Genomic DNA, 20,526 nt, shown 5'->3' with positions numbered 1-20,526 from the left:
ATCTCTACATCTATATAAAAGAATTGATTCGACAAAAATAATGAACTTATTATAATGTATGTAAAAGTAAAACATATAATAGAAATAGCATGAAGGTCAAGAAGAAAGAAATAGGGGTATAATATTGTAAGGTTCTTTTATGTGAAATAGTATATCTCTTGAAGGTAGATTGTGATAAATTAAACATGTATATACTATAAACTCTAAAGCAAACACTAAAATAACAACAACAACAAGAATTACAGCAAAGAAACCAATGAAGGATATCAATGGAATAATAAAAATATACTCAATCCCAAAGAAAGGCAGAAAATGGGGAAAGGAAGAACACAGAAAATATGAGACAAATAGAAAATAATTAGTAAGATCAGAGGTTTAAATTTAACCATATCAGTAATCACATTAATGTAAATATTCTAAGCACCTCCATTAAGAGACATATATATTTCAGGTTGTATAAAAAAGCACACCATACCTATAAGCTGCCTTCAAAAAATTCACTTTAAGTATGAAGGCACCAATAGGTTAAAAGTAATGGGAAACTTTCAGTTTCTTAGTCTTTATGTAAGGAGCCTAGAAATCACCACTGCAGCCTAACCACAAATAAAAGGCTGAAAAAGGAGTTCCTGGCGTGTCTCAGTGGTTAAAAAATCTGACTAGCATCGTGAGGACACAGGTTCTATCCCTGGCCTTGCTCAGTGGGTTAAGGATCTAGCATTGCCGTGAGCTGTGGTATAGGTCGCAGACACAGCTCAGATCCTGCATTGCTGTGGCTGTGGTGTAGGCCAGCAGCTACAGTTCCGTTGACCCCTCTCCTGGGAACCTCCATGTGCCTCAGGTGTGGCCTTAAAAAGCAAAAACAAACAAACAAACAAAAAAACCTGAAAAATCAACAAGACTTCCAGGCTCCATAAGAGAGGTAAGGATACAGGGCAGATTACTACCCCCCATACTGGAGAGACAGCAAATACAGTGAGTCACAGCTTGCCAAAGCAGAGACTCACAACAGAAACCACATTCACAACCTGGGTAGGGAAATCTGAACTATAATTGGCAAAGTATCAGACATGGTAGGGAGGCTGGAATTGCCAGACTGAGAATTGAAAACAAATATGATTAATATGTCAAGAGCTCTAATGGATAAGTAGATGCCATGCAAGAAGAGATGGGCAGTGTAAGAGAGATTGAAATCCTAAGACCCAAAAAAAATACTTGAGATCAAAAAACACTGTAACAGAAATGAAGAATGCTTCTGCCAGGCTTTTTAGTAGACTGCAAGCAATTGAGGAAAGAATCTTTAGGCTTGAGGGTATCTCAATAGAAACCTCAACAACTGAAAAGCAAGGAGAACAAAAACTGAAAAAAAAAAAAATGGCACTATCCAAGAACTGTGGGACAACTCCAGAAGGTGTAACATACACATGATAGGAGTGCCAGAAGGGGAAGAGAGAAAGAAAGAATATTTGAAACAGTAATGACTGAGAATTTCCCCAATAAATGCAAAACAACAACAACAACAACAACAAAAAAAACCCTTAAGCTAACCATATTATTTTCAAACTACAGAAAAGCAGAGATAAAGAAGAATCATAAAATAAGCTAGAGGGAAAGTAACTAACACCTTACCTGTAGAGGAAGAAAAATAAGAATTATATCTGATTATTCCTCAAAAACCATGAAAGGAAAGAGAGAGTGGAGTTAAATATTTAAAATGTTGAAAGAAAAAGAAAAAAAAGAGAAAAATGAAATGTTGAATAAAAAAAACAAACAAACAAAAAAACTAACTTGGAATTCTCTACACTGTGAAATTACCCTTTAAAATTGAAAGAGGGAGTTCCTGTTGTGGCTCAGCAGTACTGAACCTGACTAGTATCCATGAGGATGTGGGTTCAATCCCTTGCCTCACTGAGTGGGTTAAGGATCTGGCATTGCCATGAGCTTGGTGTAGGTCACAGACATGACTCGGATCTGGTGTTGGAGTCTCCAACCCCCTCATCAGAAATGGACGGAATCAGCAACCAGAAAATCAGTAAGGACATAGTTGAACTCCATAATACTATAAATTGACTGGATATAATAGACATCTATAGATTACTTCCTCCAAAAACAGTAGAATTCTTCTCAAGCTCTCAGGATAGAAGTCATTCAGGATTTGAGTCTTTTGAGCATGAGCTATCCAACCTTGTTTGGCCATGCAGTAAATCTTTCTCTGCTCCAAATCAAAACAAAACACATTCTAGGCCAAAACTTATACCTTAACAAATTCAAAAAGAATAAAAATTATATCTGCACACACACTGCAATAGAATTAGACTAGCAATCAATAACACAAAAATAACTGGAAATTCTTAAAATACATGGAGATTAAACAACACTTCTAAGTATCATGTGGGTCAATGAAGAAATAACAGCAACTATTTTAAAATATTTAGAACTAAATGAAATTTTTTAAAAAAGTTTGTGGAATGCAGTGAAAGCTGAGCTTAGAGAGAAATTTTAGCATTGAATTCATATCTATTAAAAAGAAGAAAAATCTAAAATCACTACTCTATATTTCCACATTAGGAAACTAGAAAAGAGAAAATTAATTCCAAAGTAAGCAGAAGAAAAATAAGAAGAATTTGAGAAGTCACTGAAAACAGGAAGTCAGTCGAGAAAATTAATGAAACCAAAAGCTAGTTCTATGAAAAAAATCAATAAAATTAATAAGTCTTTGGCAAAGCTAACTAAAGGAAAAAATAAAGAGAACAAATTACTGATATGAGAACTGAAGAAGGAGACATCACTACAAATCCTATAGCAGTACATTACAAAATAAGAAAACAACAGACCAATCTCTCATGAACATGAAGGCAAAAATATTATTTCCTGTATACCAGCAATAAACAGTAGAATTAAACACAATTTTTCATAGCATCTCAAAACATGAAATACTGAGGTATAAATCTAACAGCGTATACGTATAAGATCTATATGAGGAAAACTACGGTACTCTGATGAATTAAGTCAAAGAAGGGCCACATAAATGGAGAGATAGTCCATGTTCATGGATAGAAAGAATCAATATGCCCAAGATTTATGTTATTCTGAACTTGGTCCATATTTAATTTAATTTAATGTAGTCTCAATCAGAATTCCACTAAGTTATTTGGGGGATATTTAAAAAATGATTCAAGTTTACATGAAGAGGTAAAAGACCCAGAATATCCAATACAATATTGAAGGAGAAGAACAAAGTTAGAGAAATGACACTCCCTGACTTCAAGACTTACCATAAAGCTACAGTAATCAAGATGGTATAATAGTGTTTGAAGAATAGACAGATCAATGAAACAGAATTTAGAGAAAGAGATAGACTCCAATATAATCAGCTGATCTTTGAGAAGGGAGCAAAGGCAGTACAGTGGGACAAAATCATCTTTTCAGTAGTTGGCTCTAGAACTGAACATCCATTTACCAAAAAAAGAAAAAGAAAAATATCTAGATAAAAACATTGCACCCTTCAAAAAACTAACTTACACTGTATCATAGACCTACAAGTAAAACACAAAACTATAAAACTCCTAGAAGATAACATAGGAGAAAACCTAGATGACTTTGATTATCACAGAGGCTTATTAGATATAACACCAAAGGTATGATCTATGAAAGAAATAATTGATAAACTGGACTTCATTACAGTTAAAAACTTCTGCCCTGTAAAAGACAATGTCAAGAGAATAATAAGAGTAGTCATAGGCCAAGGGAAAATATTTGCAAATCACACTTATTTTAAAGGACTGTTGTCTAAAATATATAAAGAATACTTAAAACTTAACAGTAAGAAAAAAAAAAATCTAAAGATAAGCTAGAGACCTTAACAGATGCCTCACTAAAGAAGATATATAGATGAAGATGGCAAGTAAGCTATGAAAAGATGTTCACATCATATATTATTAGGTGAATGCAAATTAAACAAAAATGAAATGTCACTACACCCTTACTAGAATGGTCAATATCTGGAAAATTGACAGTACCAGATATTGACAAGAAACAAAAGGGACTCTCATTCATTCCCAGTGGGAATGCAGAATGACACAGCCATTTTGGAAGACAAAGTTTTCTATAAAACTTAACATATTAATGCCATATGATCCAACAATCATATTCTTTAGTATTTCCCCAAAGGAGTTGAAAGTGTGTATTTACATAGAAACCTGCACACAGATGTTTATAGCAGCTTTATTCATAATTGCAAAAATTTGGAAACAACCAAGATGTCCAGTGAGTGAATGGATGAATAAACTGTGGTACATACAGAAAATGGAATATAATTCAGCACTAAGAATAAATAAGCTATGAAATCATGAAAACAGGGGTGAACCGTAAATGCTTATTACTGACAGTCACAAAGGGCTGTATGATTCTGACTATATGAAAATCTGGGAGAGGCAAAACTACAGAGACAGTAAGAGGATCAGTGGTTACCAGGGGTTACCAGGAGTAGGATGAATAGGGGATGCACAGAGGAATTTTAGAGCAGTAAAAATATTCTATATTATACTATAATGATAAATATATATATTCATCCAAACCAAGAGAATATAAAACAAAAAGAATGTACTCTAGTGGAAACTATGGACTGCTGGTCCTTATAATGTGTCAGTGTAGGTTCATATATTATAATAAATGTACCACTCTAGTGAGGAATGTGGATTATGGTGGGAGTGGGCTACACATGTTGAGGGGGGCTGGGGACTATATAATGGATATCGCTGTTATTTCCTCTCAGTTTTGCTGTGTCCCTAAAACTGCTCTAAAAAATAAAGTCTAAAAAAAAGTCAATGTGTTTTTAAGGCCTGTGTTTCTTTAGTGATTTTCTGTTTGGATGAACTGTCCATTGATATGAGTAACTGTGGCGTTAAAGTCCACTACTAGTATTGTGTTACTGTTGATTTCTCTGTTAATATTTGCCTTATATATTTAGGTGTTCCTGTGCTGAGTGCCTATATATTTACAGTTGTTATATCTTCTATAACACATTAGACCAAATGGACTTACCTGATAAACACAGAGCATTCCATCTGAAAGCACCATAATACACATTTTTTTTCAAGTGCGTGTAGAACATTCCCCCAGATGGACCACATGGTAGGACACAAAACAAGCCTCAGTGAATTTAAGAAAACTGAAATCATATCAAGCATCTTTTCTATCCACAATGCTATGAGACTAGAAATAATAAAAAGAAAAAAAAAAACTGCAAAAAAAAAAAAACCCACAGATATGTGGAGGCTGAACAATGTGCTATTAAACAACCAATGCATCACTGAAGAAATTAAATAGGAAATCAGAAAATACCTAGAGACAAATGGAAATGAAAACACAGCAATTCAAAACTTAGGGAATGCAGCAAAAGCAGTTCTGTGAAGGAAGATTATAATGATAAAAGCTTACTTCAGGAAACAAGAAAAATCTAAAATAAATAACTTAAACTTATACCTAAAGCAACTAGATAAAAGAGCAAACAAAACCCAAAGTTAGTAGAAGAAAAGAAAGCATAAAGGTCAGGGCAGAAATAGTCCAGGAGCAGATATCTTCACAGGTAAGTTCTTCTAAACATTTAGAGAAGAATTAACACCTGTTCTTCTCAAACTATTCTGAAAAATTGTAGAGGAAGGAACACTCCTGAATTCATTCTATGAGGCCAGAATCACCCTGATGCCAAAATCAGACAGATACTACAAAAAAAAAAAAAGAAAAGAAAACTACAGGCCAGTATCACTAATGAACATAGATGCAAAAATCTTCAACAAAATACTAGCAAACCAAACTCAACAATACATCCCAAAGATGCAAGGATTTTTTTCAATATCTGCAAATTAATCTATGTGATATACCACAGTTACAGATTAAAGAATAAAAACTATATGATCATCTCCATAGATATGGGGAAAAGCGCTAGATAAAATTCAACATCCATTTATGATTAAAAAAAAATCCAGAAAGCAAACGTAGAAGGAACATACCTCAACATAATAAAGGCCATATATGACAAACCCACAGCTAACATCATACTCAGTGGTGAAAAGCTGAAAGCTTTCGTCCAAAATCAAAAATAAGAACACCTACTTCCACCACTTTTATTCAACATAGTTTTGGAAGTCCTAGCCACAACAGTCCGAGAAATTAAAGAAGTAAAAAAAACCCAAATTGGAAAAGAAGAAGTGAAATTGTCCCTGAGTGCAGATGACATGTACTATATATAGAAAATCATAAAGATGCCACCAGAAAAATACTCATCAATTCAGTAAATTGGCAGGATACAAAATTGATTTACAGAAATCTGTTGCATATCTATACACAAACAATGAAGTATCAGAAAGGGAAATTAAACAATCTCAGTTACCATCATCAGAAAGAATTTAAAATACCTAGAAACAAATCTATCTAAGGAATCTGTACTGCAAAAACTTTAGGACACTGATGAAAGAAATCAGAGATGACACAAATAGATAAAAAGATATACCCTGCTCTTGGGTTGGAAAAATCAATGTTGTTAAAATGACCACACTACTTAAGGCAGTCTACAAATTCAGTGCACACCCTATCGAAATACTAATGGCATTTTTCACAAAGCCGGCACAAATAATTTTAAGATCTATATTGAAACACAAAAAACCCTAAATGGCTAAAACAATCTTGAGAAAGAACAGAGCTGGAGAAATCATGTTCCCTGACTTCAGGCTATACAATACAGATGCAGTAATCAAACAGTATGGGTCTGGCACAAAAACAGACACACATGGATCAATGGATCAGGATAGAACACCCAGAAATAAACCCATGCATTTATGGTCAGTTAATCTATTACAAAGGAGGCAAGAATATACATTGGAGAATAGTCTCTTCAATAAGTGGTGCTGGGAAAACTAGACAGTTATATGTAAATGAATGAAATTAGAGCATTCCTTAACACCATATACAAAAATAAACTCAAAATGGATTAGAGACCTAAACGTAAGACAGTATAATATATAACTCTTAGAGGCAAACATAGGCAGAAAACTCCTTCTGTAAATCACAGCAATATTTTTGATCCATCTCCTACAGATAAGGAAATAAAAACAAATAAATAAGTGGAACCTAATTAAATCTTTTTTTCAGAGCAAAGATAACCATTGGCAAAATGAAAAGACAGTCTACTGAATGGGAGAAAATATTTACAAATGATATGACTGATAAGGTATTAATATCCAACATATATAAATATTTCATACAACCCAACGTCATAAAAACAAGCAACTCAAATTTTAGTAGAGAGCTGAATAGACATTTTTCCAACAGGCAAATGAAAAGATGCTCACCATTGTTAATCATCAGGGAAAGGCAAATCAAAACCACAATGAGATATCATCTCACACCTGTCAGAGAGGCTGTCATTAAAAAGAACACAAATAGCAGATGTTGGCAAGGATGTGGAAAAAAGGAAACCTTCATATATTGTTGGTGGGAATGTAAATTGGTGCAGCCACTGTGGAAAACAGTGTGGAGATTTCTCAAAAAACTACGATTTGTTTCTCCTGATTGTTCTACTCCTGGGTATATATTCAAAAAACAAAAACACTTATTCAAAAAGACACATGTACCCCAGTATTCATCCAAAATTTTTTATAATTGCTAAGTTATAGAAGCAACCTAAGAATCCATCAACAGATGAATGGATAAAAAAAGATGAGGTATGTATATACAATGGAATTCTACTCAGCCATAAAAAAAAAAATTTTGCCATTTACAGTGACGTGGGTGGACTTGGTGGGCACTATACTATGTGAAATAAATCAGAGTAAGATAAATACAGTATGATATCATTTATACATGGAATCTAAAAAGATACAACAAAAGTAAATAAAACAGAAATGAAGCAGACTCAGATATAGAGAGAAAACTAATGGTTACTGGAAGAGGGGAGAGTTTAATACAGGAATAGGAGAGAGTGGGAGGTACTGTTGGTTGTAAAGTAGGCTCAAGGACATATTGTGCAACATGGGGAACATAGCCAAGATTTTGTAATAACTATAAATGAAAAATAAGTTAAAAATTGTACAATTTTTTTAAATTAAATTAAAAAATAAGGCGCCACTATTTAAGGAAAACAAACAGATCAGTGGTTTCCCAGGATCTGGGGTAAGGAGAACTCAAGGGAATTTGAGGAAGTTGATGAAACTGATCTTAATAGTTGTTACATGAATAAATGTGTCTCTCAAATTTGTAGAACATATACTAATAGGAGTATATTTGGCTCTACATAAGTTATGCCTTAATAAACCTGACTTTAAAAAAACTAAAGGGAAAACTCCTCGAGGAGATCATAGGCAAAACATTCTCTGACCTAAATCATACCAATGTTTTCTTAGGTCAGTCTCCAAAGACAATATAAATAAAAACAAAAATTTTAAAAAAGGGACGTAATCAAACATATAAGCTTTTGGAATTCTTATTCTTGCTCAGCTGTTAATGAACCTGACTAGCATCCATGAGGATGCAGGTTTGATCCCTGTCCTCACTCAGTAGGTTTAGAACCCATGTTGCCATAAGCTGTGGTGTAGGTCACAGACACGGCTCAGATCCCACATTGCTGTGGCTCTGGCATCGGCCGGCAGCTATAGCTCCAATTCGACCCCTAGCCTGGAAACCTCCATATGCCCTGAGTGTGGCCTGAAAAGAAAAGCCAAATAAATAAATAAATAGCAGCTCCCATTGTGGCATAGTGGAAATGAATCTGACTAGGAACCATGAGGTTGGGGGTTTGATCCCTGGCCTCACTCAGTGGGTTAAGGATCTGGCATTGTGGTGAGCTGTGGTATAGGCTGGCAGCCATAGGTCTGATTAGACCCCTAGCCTGGGAACCTCCATATGCTGCAGGTGTAACCCTAAAAAGACAACAGACAAAAATAAATAAATAGATAGGTAAATAAATAAATAAAATGCAAGCTTTTGCACAGCATAAGAAACCATTAAAAAAAAAAAAAGGAAAGAAAAAAAAAGAATGGGAGAAAATATTTACAAATATTGCAGCCTTCAAGGGCTTAATTTCCAAAATATACAAATAGCTCGTACAGCTCAACCCCAAAAACCAAACAGCCCAATTGAAAAATGGGCAGAAGACCTAAATAGGCATTTCTCCAAAAAGCAAACACAGACGGCCAGTAGGCATGTGAGAAGATGCTCAATGTTGCTAATTATTAGAGAAATGAAAATCAAAATTACAATGAGATACCCCCTCATACCAATCAGAATGGCCATCTGTATGACTGTTCTACACAAGTTGGCTGGTCTCTTGCTCTCTGTACATGCCCTGCTCAACCAGCGCCTGCCATCTCTTCCCTCTATGCATATGACTGACCTTCCTACATAACTTGCCCCAGGTCCCAGTAAGTGATACCTTATAAAAAGGGGTGGTGAAGTCATGTTCCTCTGCTGGTCTCCCTGGTAACTAATGAGCCAACCTGGTGTAATTCCCCCATAACTGGCAGAATCTCCTTCCTCCTGGGAGCTAGGACTGCTGCCATGTTCTGACCACCATTGGCCACACATGATGGGATGTCACTCCAGGACTTTACTTCAGATGTGTAAGTTCCCCCATCCGTTAAACCATTGATACCTCTGTTGCTGACCCTGGGCTCTTTTTTTCAGTCTTGAACCTAAGCAAGCACAGGGCCTTGTAGGCCTGAGGGGTGCAGCCCAACACTATCATTAAAACATTTACAAATAACACATGCTGGAGAGCGTGTGGAAAAAAAGGAACCCTCCTACACTGTTGGTAAGAATGTAAGTTGCCACAACCACTGTGGAAAACAGCATGGAGGTTCCTCAGAAAACTAAATATAAAACTACTATATGATCCAGCAATCCCACTCCTGGACATATATCCAGACAAAGTTTTCATTGAAAAAGATAGATGCACCCCTATGTTCATTGTAGCACTATTCACAATAGCCAGGACATGGAGACAACCTAAATGTTCATCAACAGCTGAATGGATTAAAATGATGTGGTACATATATATAATGGAATATTACTCAGCCATAAAGAAGTAAATAATGCCACTTGCAGCAACACGATGCAACTAGAGATCACATACTAAGTGAAGTAAGTTAGACAAAGACAAATACTATATGATACCATGTATATGTGAAATTCAAAATATGGCACAAATGGGAGTTCCCATCGTGGTGCAGCAGAAACGAATCTGACTAGGAACCATGAGGTTGCAGGTTCGATCCCTGGCCATGCTCAGTGGGTTAAGGATCTGGCATTGTCATGAGCTGTGGTGTAGGTGGCAGACGTGGATCTGGCATTGCTGTGGCAAAGGCCGGCAGCTGTAGGTAGCTCTGATTCAACCCCTACCCTGGGAACCTCCATTTTCAAAAAAAAAAAAAAAAAAAATGGCACAAATGAACCTATCTACAGAACAGAAACAGACTCAAAGACATGGAGAACAGACTTATGACTACCAGGGGGGAGAGGAGAAGGAATGAGATAGACTGGGAGTTTGGGGTTAACAGGTGAAAACTATTACATTTAGAATGGATGGGCAGTGGGGTCCTGCTGTATAACACAGAGAACTATATCCAACCTCTTGGGATAGAACATGATGAAGGATGATATAAAAGAAGAATGTATATGAATGGGTCACTTGGCTGTAAAACGCAAATTGGCACAACATTATAAATCAACTATACTTTGATTTTAAAAAGTTTTTTTTAAAGTCTACAAATAACATATGCTGGAGATGGTGCGGAGAAAAGGGAACCCTCCTGTGCTGTTGGTAAGAATGTAAGTTGGTACAGCCACTATGGAAAATAGTATGGAGGTTCCTCATAAAACTAAAAATAGAATTACTATATGATCCAGCAATCCCACTCCTAGGCATATACCCAGACAAAACTATAATTCAGAAGTTCCCGTCATGGTGCCGCAGAAACAAATCCGACTAGGAACCATGAGGTAGCGGGTTCAATCCCTGGCCTCACTGAGTGGGTTAAGGATCTGGCATTGCCATGAGCTGTGGTGTAGGTCACAGAGGCGGCTCAGATCCTGTGTGGCTGTGGCTGTGGCAAGGCCAGCAGCTGTAGCTCCAATTTGACCCTTAGCCTGGGAACCTCCATGTGCCACAGGTGTGGCCCTAATGAGCAAAATAAATTAAGCAAAAGAAAAAAAAATGTAATTCAAAAAGTTACATCCAGAGTTCCCACTGTTGCACAGTGGGATTGGCTGCATCTGGATAAGGATCCGGCATTGCTGCAGCTGCAGCATAGGTCACATCTGTGGATCGGATCTGATTCCTGGCCTGGGAACTCCGTATGTCATGGAGAGAGCCAAAAAAGAAAAAAAAAAAAAAGATACATGCACACCTGTGTTAATAGCAGCATTATTCACAAAAGTCAAGACATGGAAACAACCTAAATGCCCATTGATGAATGGATAAAGAAGGTGTGCTACATTTATCCAATGAAATACTAAGCAGCCATAAAAAAAGAACAAAATAATACCATTTGCAGCAACCTGGATCCAACTAGAGGTGTTATACTAAGTGAAATAAAAGAAAAATAAAGAAAATACCGTATTATATCACTTATATGTTGAATCTAATAAAAGTTATTTTGACACTAATGAACCTATGTACAGCAAAAACAGATTTACAGTCATAGAGAACAGACTTGTGATTGCCAAGGGGGAGGGGTTGAGGGAGGTATGGAGTGAGAGGTTAGGGTTAGCAGATGTAAGCTATTATATATAGAATAGATAAATAAGATCCTGCCACATAGCACATGGATCTATATTCAGTATCCTATGATAAACAATAATGGAAAGGAATAGTTTTAAAAGAATATACAGAAGTATAACTGAATCACTTTACTGTATATCAGAAATTTACAAAACATTGCAAATCAACTAAAAAAATGAAAGGGATGGATAAATACATTCTATGTTAACAATAATCAAAAGAAAGTTGTAGTGGCAGTGATAATATCAGACAAAGTAGACTAGAGAGTGAAGATTACCACAGATAAAGATCATTTTTATAATGATAAATGGGTCAATCAAGAGAACATACAATCTTAAACATTTAGACATTTAATATTAAAGCTTCAAAATGCTTAAGGTAAAAATGATAAACTGTAAAGAAGTAACTAAGTCTACAGTTCTTGTTGAAGAGTTCAATACCCCTTTATTAGTAATTAACGAAATCATACAGAAAATCAGTATGGTATGAAAGATTGGACATGATTTAAGTACTGTCAACCAATTGGACCTGCTTGGCATCATTCCAACAGAAGCAGAATATGCATTTCTTTCAACTGTGCATAGAACTTTTACCAAGGTGGACTATACTATGGGTCATAAAACAAGTCTTTTTTTTTTTTTATCTGTTAGCTCTTTGCTTTTAATTACTCAGTGAATTTTTTTACATGTATAGTTGTACAGCAATCATCACAACCCAGTTTTATAGCATTTCCACCTCAAATCCCCAGCACATCCCCCTACCTCACAACCTGTCTCCTTTGGAAACCATAAGTTTTTCAAAGTCTGAGTCAGTATCTCTTCTGCCAAGAAGTTCATTGTGTCTAATTTTTAGATTCCACATGTAATTGATAGCATATGACGTTGGTGTCTCACTGACTGACTTCACTTAGCATGATAATTTCTAGATCCATCCACTTTGCTGCAAATGCTGTTGTTTCTTTCCTTTTAATGTCTGAGTAATATTCCATTGTGTGTAAGTGCCACATCTTCTTTATCCACTCCTCTGCCCATGGACATTTAGGTTGTTTCCATGTCTTGGTTATTGTATATAGTGCTGCAGTGAATATTGGAGTACATGTATCTTTTCTTTTTTTTTTTTTTTTTTTGTCTCTTTTTGTCTTTTTAGGGCTACACCTGCAGCATATGGAGGTTCCCAGGCTAGGGGTCTAATTGGAGTCTGGTCTATGCCAGAGCCACAGCCACGCCAGATCTGAGCCACGTCTGTGACCTATAGCACAGCTCACAGCAACACCAGATCCTTAACCCACTGAGCAAGGCCAGGGATTGAACCCGCAACCTCATGGTTCCTGGTTGGATTCGTTTCCACTCCACCATGACGGGAATTCCGCATGTATCTTTTTGAATCATGGTTTTCTCTGGATAGATGCCCTGGAGTGGGATTGCTGTTTCAAATGGTAATTCTATTTTTAGTTTTCTGAGGAATCTCCATACTGTTTTCCACAGTAGTTGCACCAGTTTACATTCCCACCAATAGTGTGATAGGGTTCCCTTTTCTGTACACCCCCTCTAGCATTTATTCTTTGTAGAATTTTTGTTGATGGCCATTCTGGCTGGTGTATGGTGGTACCTCATAGTGGTCTTGATTTGCATTTCTCTAGTAATTAGTGAGGTTGAACATCTTTTCATGTGTTTTTTTTTGGCCATCTCTGTATCTTCTTTCGACAATTGTTTGTTTAGATCTTCTGCCAATTTTTTGATCAGGTTTGTTTGTTTGTTTGGTATTGAGCTATAGAAGGTGTTTATAAATTTGGGGGATTAATCCCTTGTCAGTCACTTCATTTGCAAGTATTTACTTCCATTCTGTGGGTTGCCTTTTCATTTTGTTTAGGTTTTCTTTGCTGTGCAGAAACTTTTAAGTTTAATTAGGTCCCATTTGTTTATTTTTGTTTTTATCATCATTACTCTAGGAGGTAGATCTGAGAAGATATTGCTGTGGTTTATGTCAGAGAGTGTTTTGCCTATTTTTCCTCTTAAGAGCTTTATACTATCTGCTCTTATATTTAGGGCTTTAAACCATTTTGATTTTTTTTGTGTGTGTATGGTGTTAGGAAGTTTTCTAATTTCATTATTTTACATGTACCTGTCCAGTTTTCCCAGCACTACTAATTGAACAGGCTGTCTTTTCTCCATTGTATATTCTTGCCTCCTTTGTCATAGATTAGCTGAATGTAGGTGTGTGGGTTTAATTCTGGGCTTTCTATCCTGTTCCACGGATCTATATCTCTGTCTTTGTGCCAGTACCATATGGTTTTGATGACTGTTGCTTAATAGTATAGTCTGAAGTCCGGGAGCCTGATTCTTCCTGCTCCAGTTTTCTCTCTCTGGATATCTATGGCTATTCTGGGTCTTTTGTGCTTCCAAAAAAACTTTAAAATATTTTGTTCTAGTTCTGTGAAAAATGTCCTTGGTAATTTGATAGGGATGGCATTGAATCTGTAGATTGCCTTGGGTGGTATAGTCATTTTGGAAATGTTGATTCTTCCAATCCAAGAGCATGGTATGTCTTTCGATTTGTTTGCGTCATCTTTGATTTCTTTCATCAGTGTCTTATAGTTTTCAGAGTACAGGTCTTTTGTTTCTTTGGGTAGGTTTACTCCTCTAAGTATTTCATTCTTTTTGATGTAATGGTAAATGGGATTGCTTCCCTAATTTCTTTTTCTGATCTTTCATTGTTAGTATATAGAAATGCTGTCAATTTCTGTGTATTAATTTTGTATCCTGTGACTTTGCCAAATTCGTGGATGAGCTCTAACAGTTTTCTGGTAGAGTCTTTAGGATTCTCTAGGTATAGTATCATGTCATCTGCAAATAGGGATAGTTTTACTTCTTCCTTTCCAATTTGGATTCCTTTTATTTCTTTTACTTCTCTGATTGCTGTGGCTAGGACTTCCAAAACTATGTTGAGTAGTGGCAAGAGTGGACACATCTTTATCTTGTTCCTGATCTCAGCAGGAATTCTTTCAGCTTTTCACCATTGAGAATGATGTTAGCTGTGGTTTGTCACATATGGCCTTTATTATGTTGCGGTAGGTTCCTTCTCTGCCCACTTTCTGAAGGGTTTTTATCAGAAATGGGTGTTAGATTTTGTCAAAGGCTTTTTCTGCATCTGTTGAGGGGATCATATAGTTTTTTATTCTTCAGTTTGTTAATGTGATGTATCACACTGATGGAGTTGTGGATATTGAAGAACTCTTGCATCCCTGGGATAAATCCTACTTGATCATGATGTGCAGTCCTTTTAATGTATTGTTGGATGTGGTTTGCTAGGATTTTGTTGAGGATTTTTGCATCGATGTTCACCAGTGGAATTGGCCTGTAGTTTTCTCTTTTTGTGGTATCTTTGTCTGGTTTTAGTATCAGGGTGATGGTGGCCTCATAGAGTGAGTTTGGGAGTATCCATTCCTCTGCAATGTTTTGGAATAGTTTCAGAAGAATAGGTGTTAGCTTTTCTCTAAATGTTTGGTAGAATTTGCCCATGAAGCCATCTGGTCCTGGACTTTTGTTTGTTGGAAGTTATTTAATCACAGTTTCTATTTTAGTACTTGTGATTGGTCCAGTCATCTTTTTTATTTCGTGTTGGTTTAGTCTTGGAAGATTGTACTTTTCTAAGAATTTGTCCATTTCTTCTAAGTTTTCCATTTCATTGGCATATAGTTGCATATAGTAGTCTCTAGGTTTTCCATTTCATTGGCATATAGTTGCATATAGTAGTCTCTTATGATCCTTTATATTTCTGTGATGTCCTTTGTAACATCTCCTTTTTCATTTCTAATTTTATTGATTTTAGTCCTCTCTTTTTTTCTTGATAAGTCCAGCTAAGGGTTTATCAATTTTGTTGATCTTTTCAAAGACCCAGCTTTTAGTGTCATTGATCTTTTCTATGGTTTTCTTTGTTTCTATTTCATTGATTGCTGCTCTAATCTTTATGATTTCTTTCCTTCTGCTGACTTTAGGTCTTGTCTTCTCTCTCGAGCTGCTTTAGATGAAAAGTTAGGTTGTTTATTTGAGCTTTTTCTTGTTTCCTGAAGTGGGCTTGTATAGCTATAAACTTTCCTCTTAGAACGGCTTTTGCTGCATCCCATAGGTTTTGGAGTGTCGTATCTTTGTTGTCATTTGCTTCTAGGTATTTTTTAATTTCCTCTTTGATTTCTTCAGTGATCCATTGGTTGTTGAGTAGCATGTTGTTTAGTTTCCATGTATTTCTGTTTCTTGCCAATTTTTTTTCTTTTTGTTGATTTCCAGTTGTATAGTGTTGTGGGTGAAAAAGATGCTTGATATGATTTGAATTTTCTTAAAGTTACTGAGGCTTGATTTGTGGCCCAGAATGTGGTCAATCCTAGAGAATGTTCCGTGTGCACTTGAGAAGATTGTGTATTCTGTTGCTCTTGGATGGAATGTCCTATAAATATCTATTAAGTCTGTCTGGTCTAATTCTTCATTTAGGACCTGTAGTTCCTTGTTGATTTTCTGGATGATCTTTCCATTGCTGTAACTGGGGTGTTAAAGTTGCCCACTCTTGTTGTGTTGTTGTAAATTTCTCCTTTTAAGGTTCATAGCCATTGCCTTATATATTGAGGTGATCAGGTGCATGTATATTTGCAATTGTTATATCTTCTTCTTGGATTGATCCTTTGATCGTATGTAATGTCCTTCTTTGTCTCTTATAATATTCTTTTAAGGTTTATTTTGTCTGATATGAGTATTCCTACTCCAGCTTTCTTTTAATTCCAGTTTGCATGTCATATTTTCTTCCATCCTCTCACTTTCAATTTGTATGTGTCCCTAGAAGTGAAGTGGGTCTCTTGAAGACAGCATATATATGGATCTTGTTTTATCCATTCAGCCAGTCTGTATCTTTTGGTTGGGGCATTTAGTCCGTTTACATTTAAGGTAATTATTCATACATATGTTCTTATTGCCTTTTTAGTAACTGTTTTGGATTTGTCTTCTTTGCTCTTTTTTCTTGTTCTATCTTCTCTCCTCTTGTGGTTTGATGACTATCTTTAGTATTGTATTTGAGTTGATTTTTCTTATTTGTGTGTGTATCAATTGTAGTTTTTCAGTTTCCAGTTACCCTGAAATTTTGATATAGAAGTCTGTATATATATAGGAGATTGTTTTAAGTTGTTGGTCTCTTAATTGCAAGTGCATCTCCAGTGTCCTGAATTTGTGTCCTCCTCTTCTCATGATTTCTGATTTTGGTAGCATTTGTGCATGGATGATTTCCTACCTTTACCATATTTATGCCTTTTGTGGTGGGCCTTGTCATTTGTGGTATTTTGTTTCTGGTTGTGGCCTTGTCTTTTTTGCCTAGAGAATTTCCTTTAATATTTGTTGTAAAGCTGGTTCAGTGTTGCTGAATTGTCTTAGCTTTTGCTTATTTGTAAAGTTTTTGATTTCTCCTTCAAATCTACATGAGAGCCTTGCTGAGTAAAGTAATCTTGGTTGGAGGTTTTTTTCTTTCATCACATTAAGTATATCATGCCACTCCCTTCTGGCCTGCAGAGTTTCTGCTGAAAAATCCATTGATAACCTTATTGGGGTTCCCTTGTGTGTTATTTGTTTCATTTCCTTAACTGCTTTCAATATTTTCTCTTTGTCTTAATTTTGATCAGTTTGATTAATATGTGTCTCAGGGTGTTCCTCCTTGGATTTACTTTATATGGTATTCATTGCGCTTCCTGGATTTGAATGAGTTGTTTCTTTCCCATGTTAGAGAAGTTTTTCAGCTATTGTCTCTTCAAACATTTTTTTCTGTCCCTTTCTCTCTCTTCTTATGGCACCCTATAGTATGGATGTTGGTGCATTTAACATTGTCCCAGATTTCTTTTAGACTGTCTTCATTGCTTTTCAGTCTTTTCTCTTTTTTGTTCCGCATCAGTGATTTACACTAGTCTATCCTCCACCTTGCTTATTCATTCTTCTGCTTCCTGTATTCTGCTGTTGGTTGCTTCTAATGAATTTTTTATTTCAGTTATTATATTTTGCATCTCTGCTTGCTTAAGTTTTAAGTCTTATATTTCTTTGCTCAGTGTTTCCTGTAAATTATCCATCTTTGCCTCCAGTTTATTTCCAATGTTTTGCCTCATCTTCATATCATCAGTCTATTGTCTTTTTCCTGGAGGCTGATAATCTCCACATCACTTAGCTGTTTTTCTTTTTTTTGTTTTTTTTTTTATTGTTCCCTTATCTGAGTTATAGTTCACTGCCTTTTCATTTTTATAGGTTTTTGGTGTGGTCTCCTTTTTGCAGACCATAGAGTTGTAGCTTCTCTTACTTTTGATGTCTTCCCCCGTTGTGGGTGAAGTTGGTACAGGGGTTTGCTGTAGGCTTCCTGATGGGAAGGACTGGTGCTTGCCCACTATTATGTAGGGCTGATTCCTATCCCTCTGATGGGTGGGGCATTGTCTCTGGGGGAGATTAGAGGTGTCTGTGTGCCTGGGGGTCTTTTGGCAGCCTGTTAGGTTGTGCTGTGATCCCACCTGGATTCTTATTTGGCCTCGGGCTTCTCGGCACAGGTGGGTGGGCACTAGAGGCAAACACGCTGATAAATATTCCAGAGACCTTTGCCTCCAGTGTCCTTCCCCAACAACGAGCCACAGTACCCCCCTATTTTCCCAGGAGATAACTCCAGGATTCGGAAGTGCAGTCAGGTCCGTGGATTCCTATGGAGACTCTGCTTTGCCCCGGGACCCAGTGCACATGAAAGCCTATGTGCGCCTTTCAAGAATGAGGTCTTCATTTCCCCCAGTCCCAAGGAACTCCTGCGCACAAGCCCCACTGGCCTTCAATGCCAGATGCTGTGGAGGCTCTTTCTCCCATTCCCAAATCCTCAGTCATGGGGACCTGACGTGGGGCTCAGAACTCTCACTCTTGTAGGTGAGTCTCTTTGATACAGTTACTTTCCAGTCTGGTGGGCTGCCCACCCAGTGGGTATGGGGTTGCTTATATCGCATAAATGCCTCTCCTGCAGTTTTGATGTGGCCTCCTCTTTGTCTTCTGGAGTAGGATATCTTTTTGAAAGTTTCCAGTACATTTGGTTGAAGGTTTTTTAGCTTTTGGTAGTAATTCTGTTGTTTTTATGAGAGAAAGTGAGCTCCAGTCCTTCTATTCTGTCATCTTAGTCCCATCTCCCTGATCTGTTTGCTCTTGAATTGAGAGGACTGCTGCGAAAAGAAAAGTAATGAAATCAGCTTCTTCAAAAAGGTAGAGATGGGAGTCCATGTGTCCTGAGAGAGAAAGAAGGTCTTTGGTTGTCAGCTTTCGAAACCATGGTTTTTGCTCTAAATTAAACAACTCTTGATAAATTTAAAAATATTTGAATTATACAAAGTAAGATTTGTGACCATTATAAATAAATTAGAAAACAGTAACAGAAAATCTCAGGGAAATCCCTCAAATATTTGGAATTTAACTAACATACTTCTCAATAACCTATGAGTCAAAGGGGAAGTTAAAAAGTGCATACATGGAAGGGAGAAATAATACCAATTCTATACAAACTTTTCTAGAAAATGAAAAGGCTGGAATACTTCCCAACTCATTCATTATAGGGCCCAAAATAAAAAAAACTAGGGGGAGAAAAACATTACAAGCAAGGAAAACTACAGAACAGGTATCCATCATAAATTTATGTGCATAAATTTTAAACAAAATTTCAGCAAATCAAATCCAGTGATATATAGAAAGGGTAATGTGTAATGACCAAGTAGGGTTCATTCCCAGAAAGAATGGTTGGTTCCAAAATTGGTCAATCTAATTTATCTTACAAACAAGTAAAAAGGAAATACCATATGATTATCTCAATAGACGAAGAAAAAAAACACTTAACAAAATCCAACCTAAATTCCTAATAAACATGCCGCATATTTAAAGGTAGAGGACATAGTGAAATAGATGAGCTTCCACATATAGATCTGAAAATAACTATTGGAAGAAGAAACATATGTCAGTGACAGCAGTGAAATATGAAGTAATTACTGCTAATCAGGAAGCTAGCTAATGCATAGATGACTAAAGAGTCATGAAACATTTATCAGGGTTAGAATTTAGCCAAATAAAGATGAAAGAGAAACCTTCCAATTCTCTTTCATAAAAAGTCCCTGACTGGTTTAAGAATTTTAAAATATTCATGTCAGTATTGGATAAATTACAAAATTTGTAAGCAAAAACAAATTTAATAACAAAATAATTTAGTTGTTAAGTACCAAGTAGGCTTTTCTTATCTGTTATCTATTATAACATGACCTCATTATCTCATTATAATTTGGCTTTTTTTTTTTTTTTTTGCTGTACCCATAGCATGTGAAAGTTCACGTGCCAGAGATCAAGCACATGCCACAGCAATAACCAGAGCTACAGCAGTGACAACACTGGATCCTTAACCCACTGAGCCACCAGGGAACTCATGGCTTTACTTTTAAAACCTGCATTTAGGAAAAAATTTGAAATAATGCATCAATCATGAAAATAATTTCAAGTGTCGTTTCATTTACAGGTCTGCATTACATTTACTGAATTTGGACAAATGCAAAATATTTGTAACTTTCTTGTTGAAAAGCTGGATAGCTCTGTTGTCATCAGCCAACCCCAGTTCTATCATACTCCAGGTTCCGTTGAGAATCTTCGGTAAGTTAAGCACATCGTTAACTCAATTATCAATTAATTAAACAAAACTATTTATTCAGTGCTGCAGTTTGTTAAATGTCATATTAA

The 20,526-nt window shown here is 36.2% G+C and overlaps 1 protein-coding gene across 2 annotated transcripts in view; it reads left to right on the top strand.

The window, feature by feature from the left end:
• The window catches only part of IRAK1BP1 (interleukin 1 receptor associated kinase 1 binding protein 1), a 39,963-nt gene that overhangs the window by 16,050 nt on the left and 3,387 nt on the right, over positions 1-20,526 (top strand). The window contains exon 3 of one of the 2 annotated variants that reach the window (XM_003353300.4): positions 20,309-20,439. In XM_003353300.4, coding sequence (XP_003353348.1) covers positions 20,309-20,439 — 131 coding nt within the window. The other variant, XM_021092236.1, reaches the window with a different exon arrangement.

This window comes from Sus scrofa, chromosome 1, assembly GCF_000003025.6.
Source record: "Sus scrofa isolate TJ Tabasco breed Duroc chromosome 1, Sscrofa11.1, whole genome shotgun sequence".
Classification (NCBI taxonomy): Eukaryota; Metazoa; Chordata; class Mammalia; order Artiodactyla; family Suidae; genus Sus; species Sus scrofa.
This window is presented reverse-complemented; position numbering and strand designations above follow the sequence as displayed.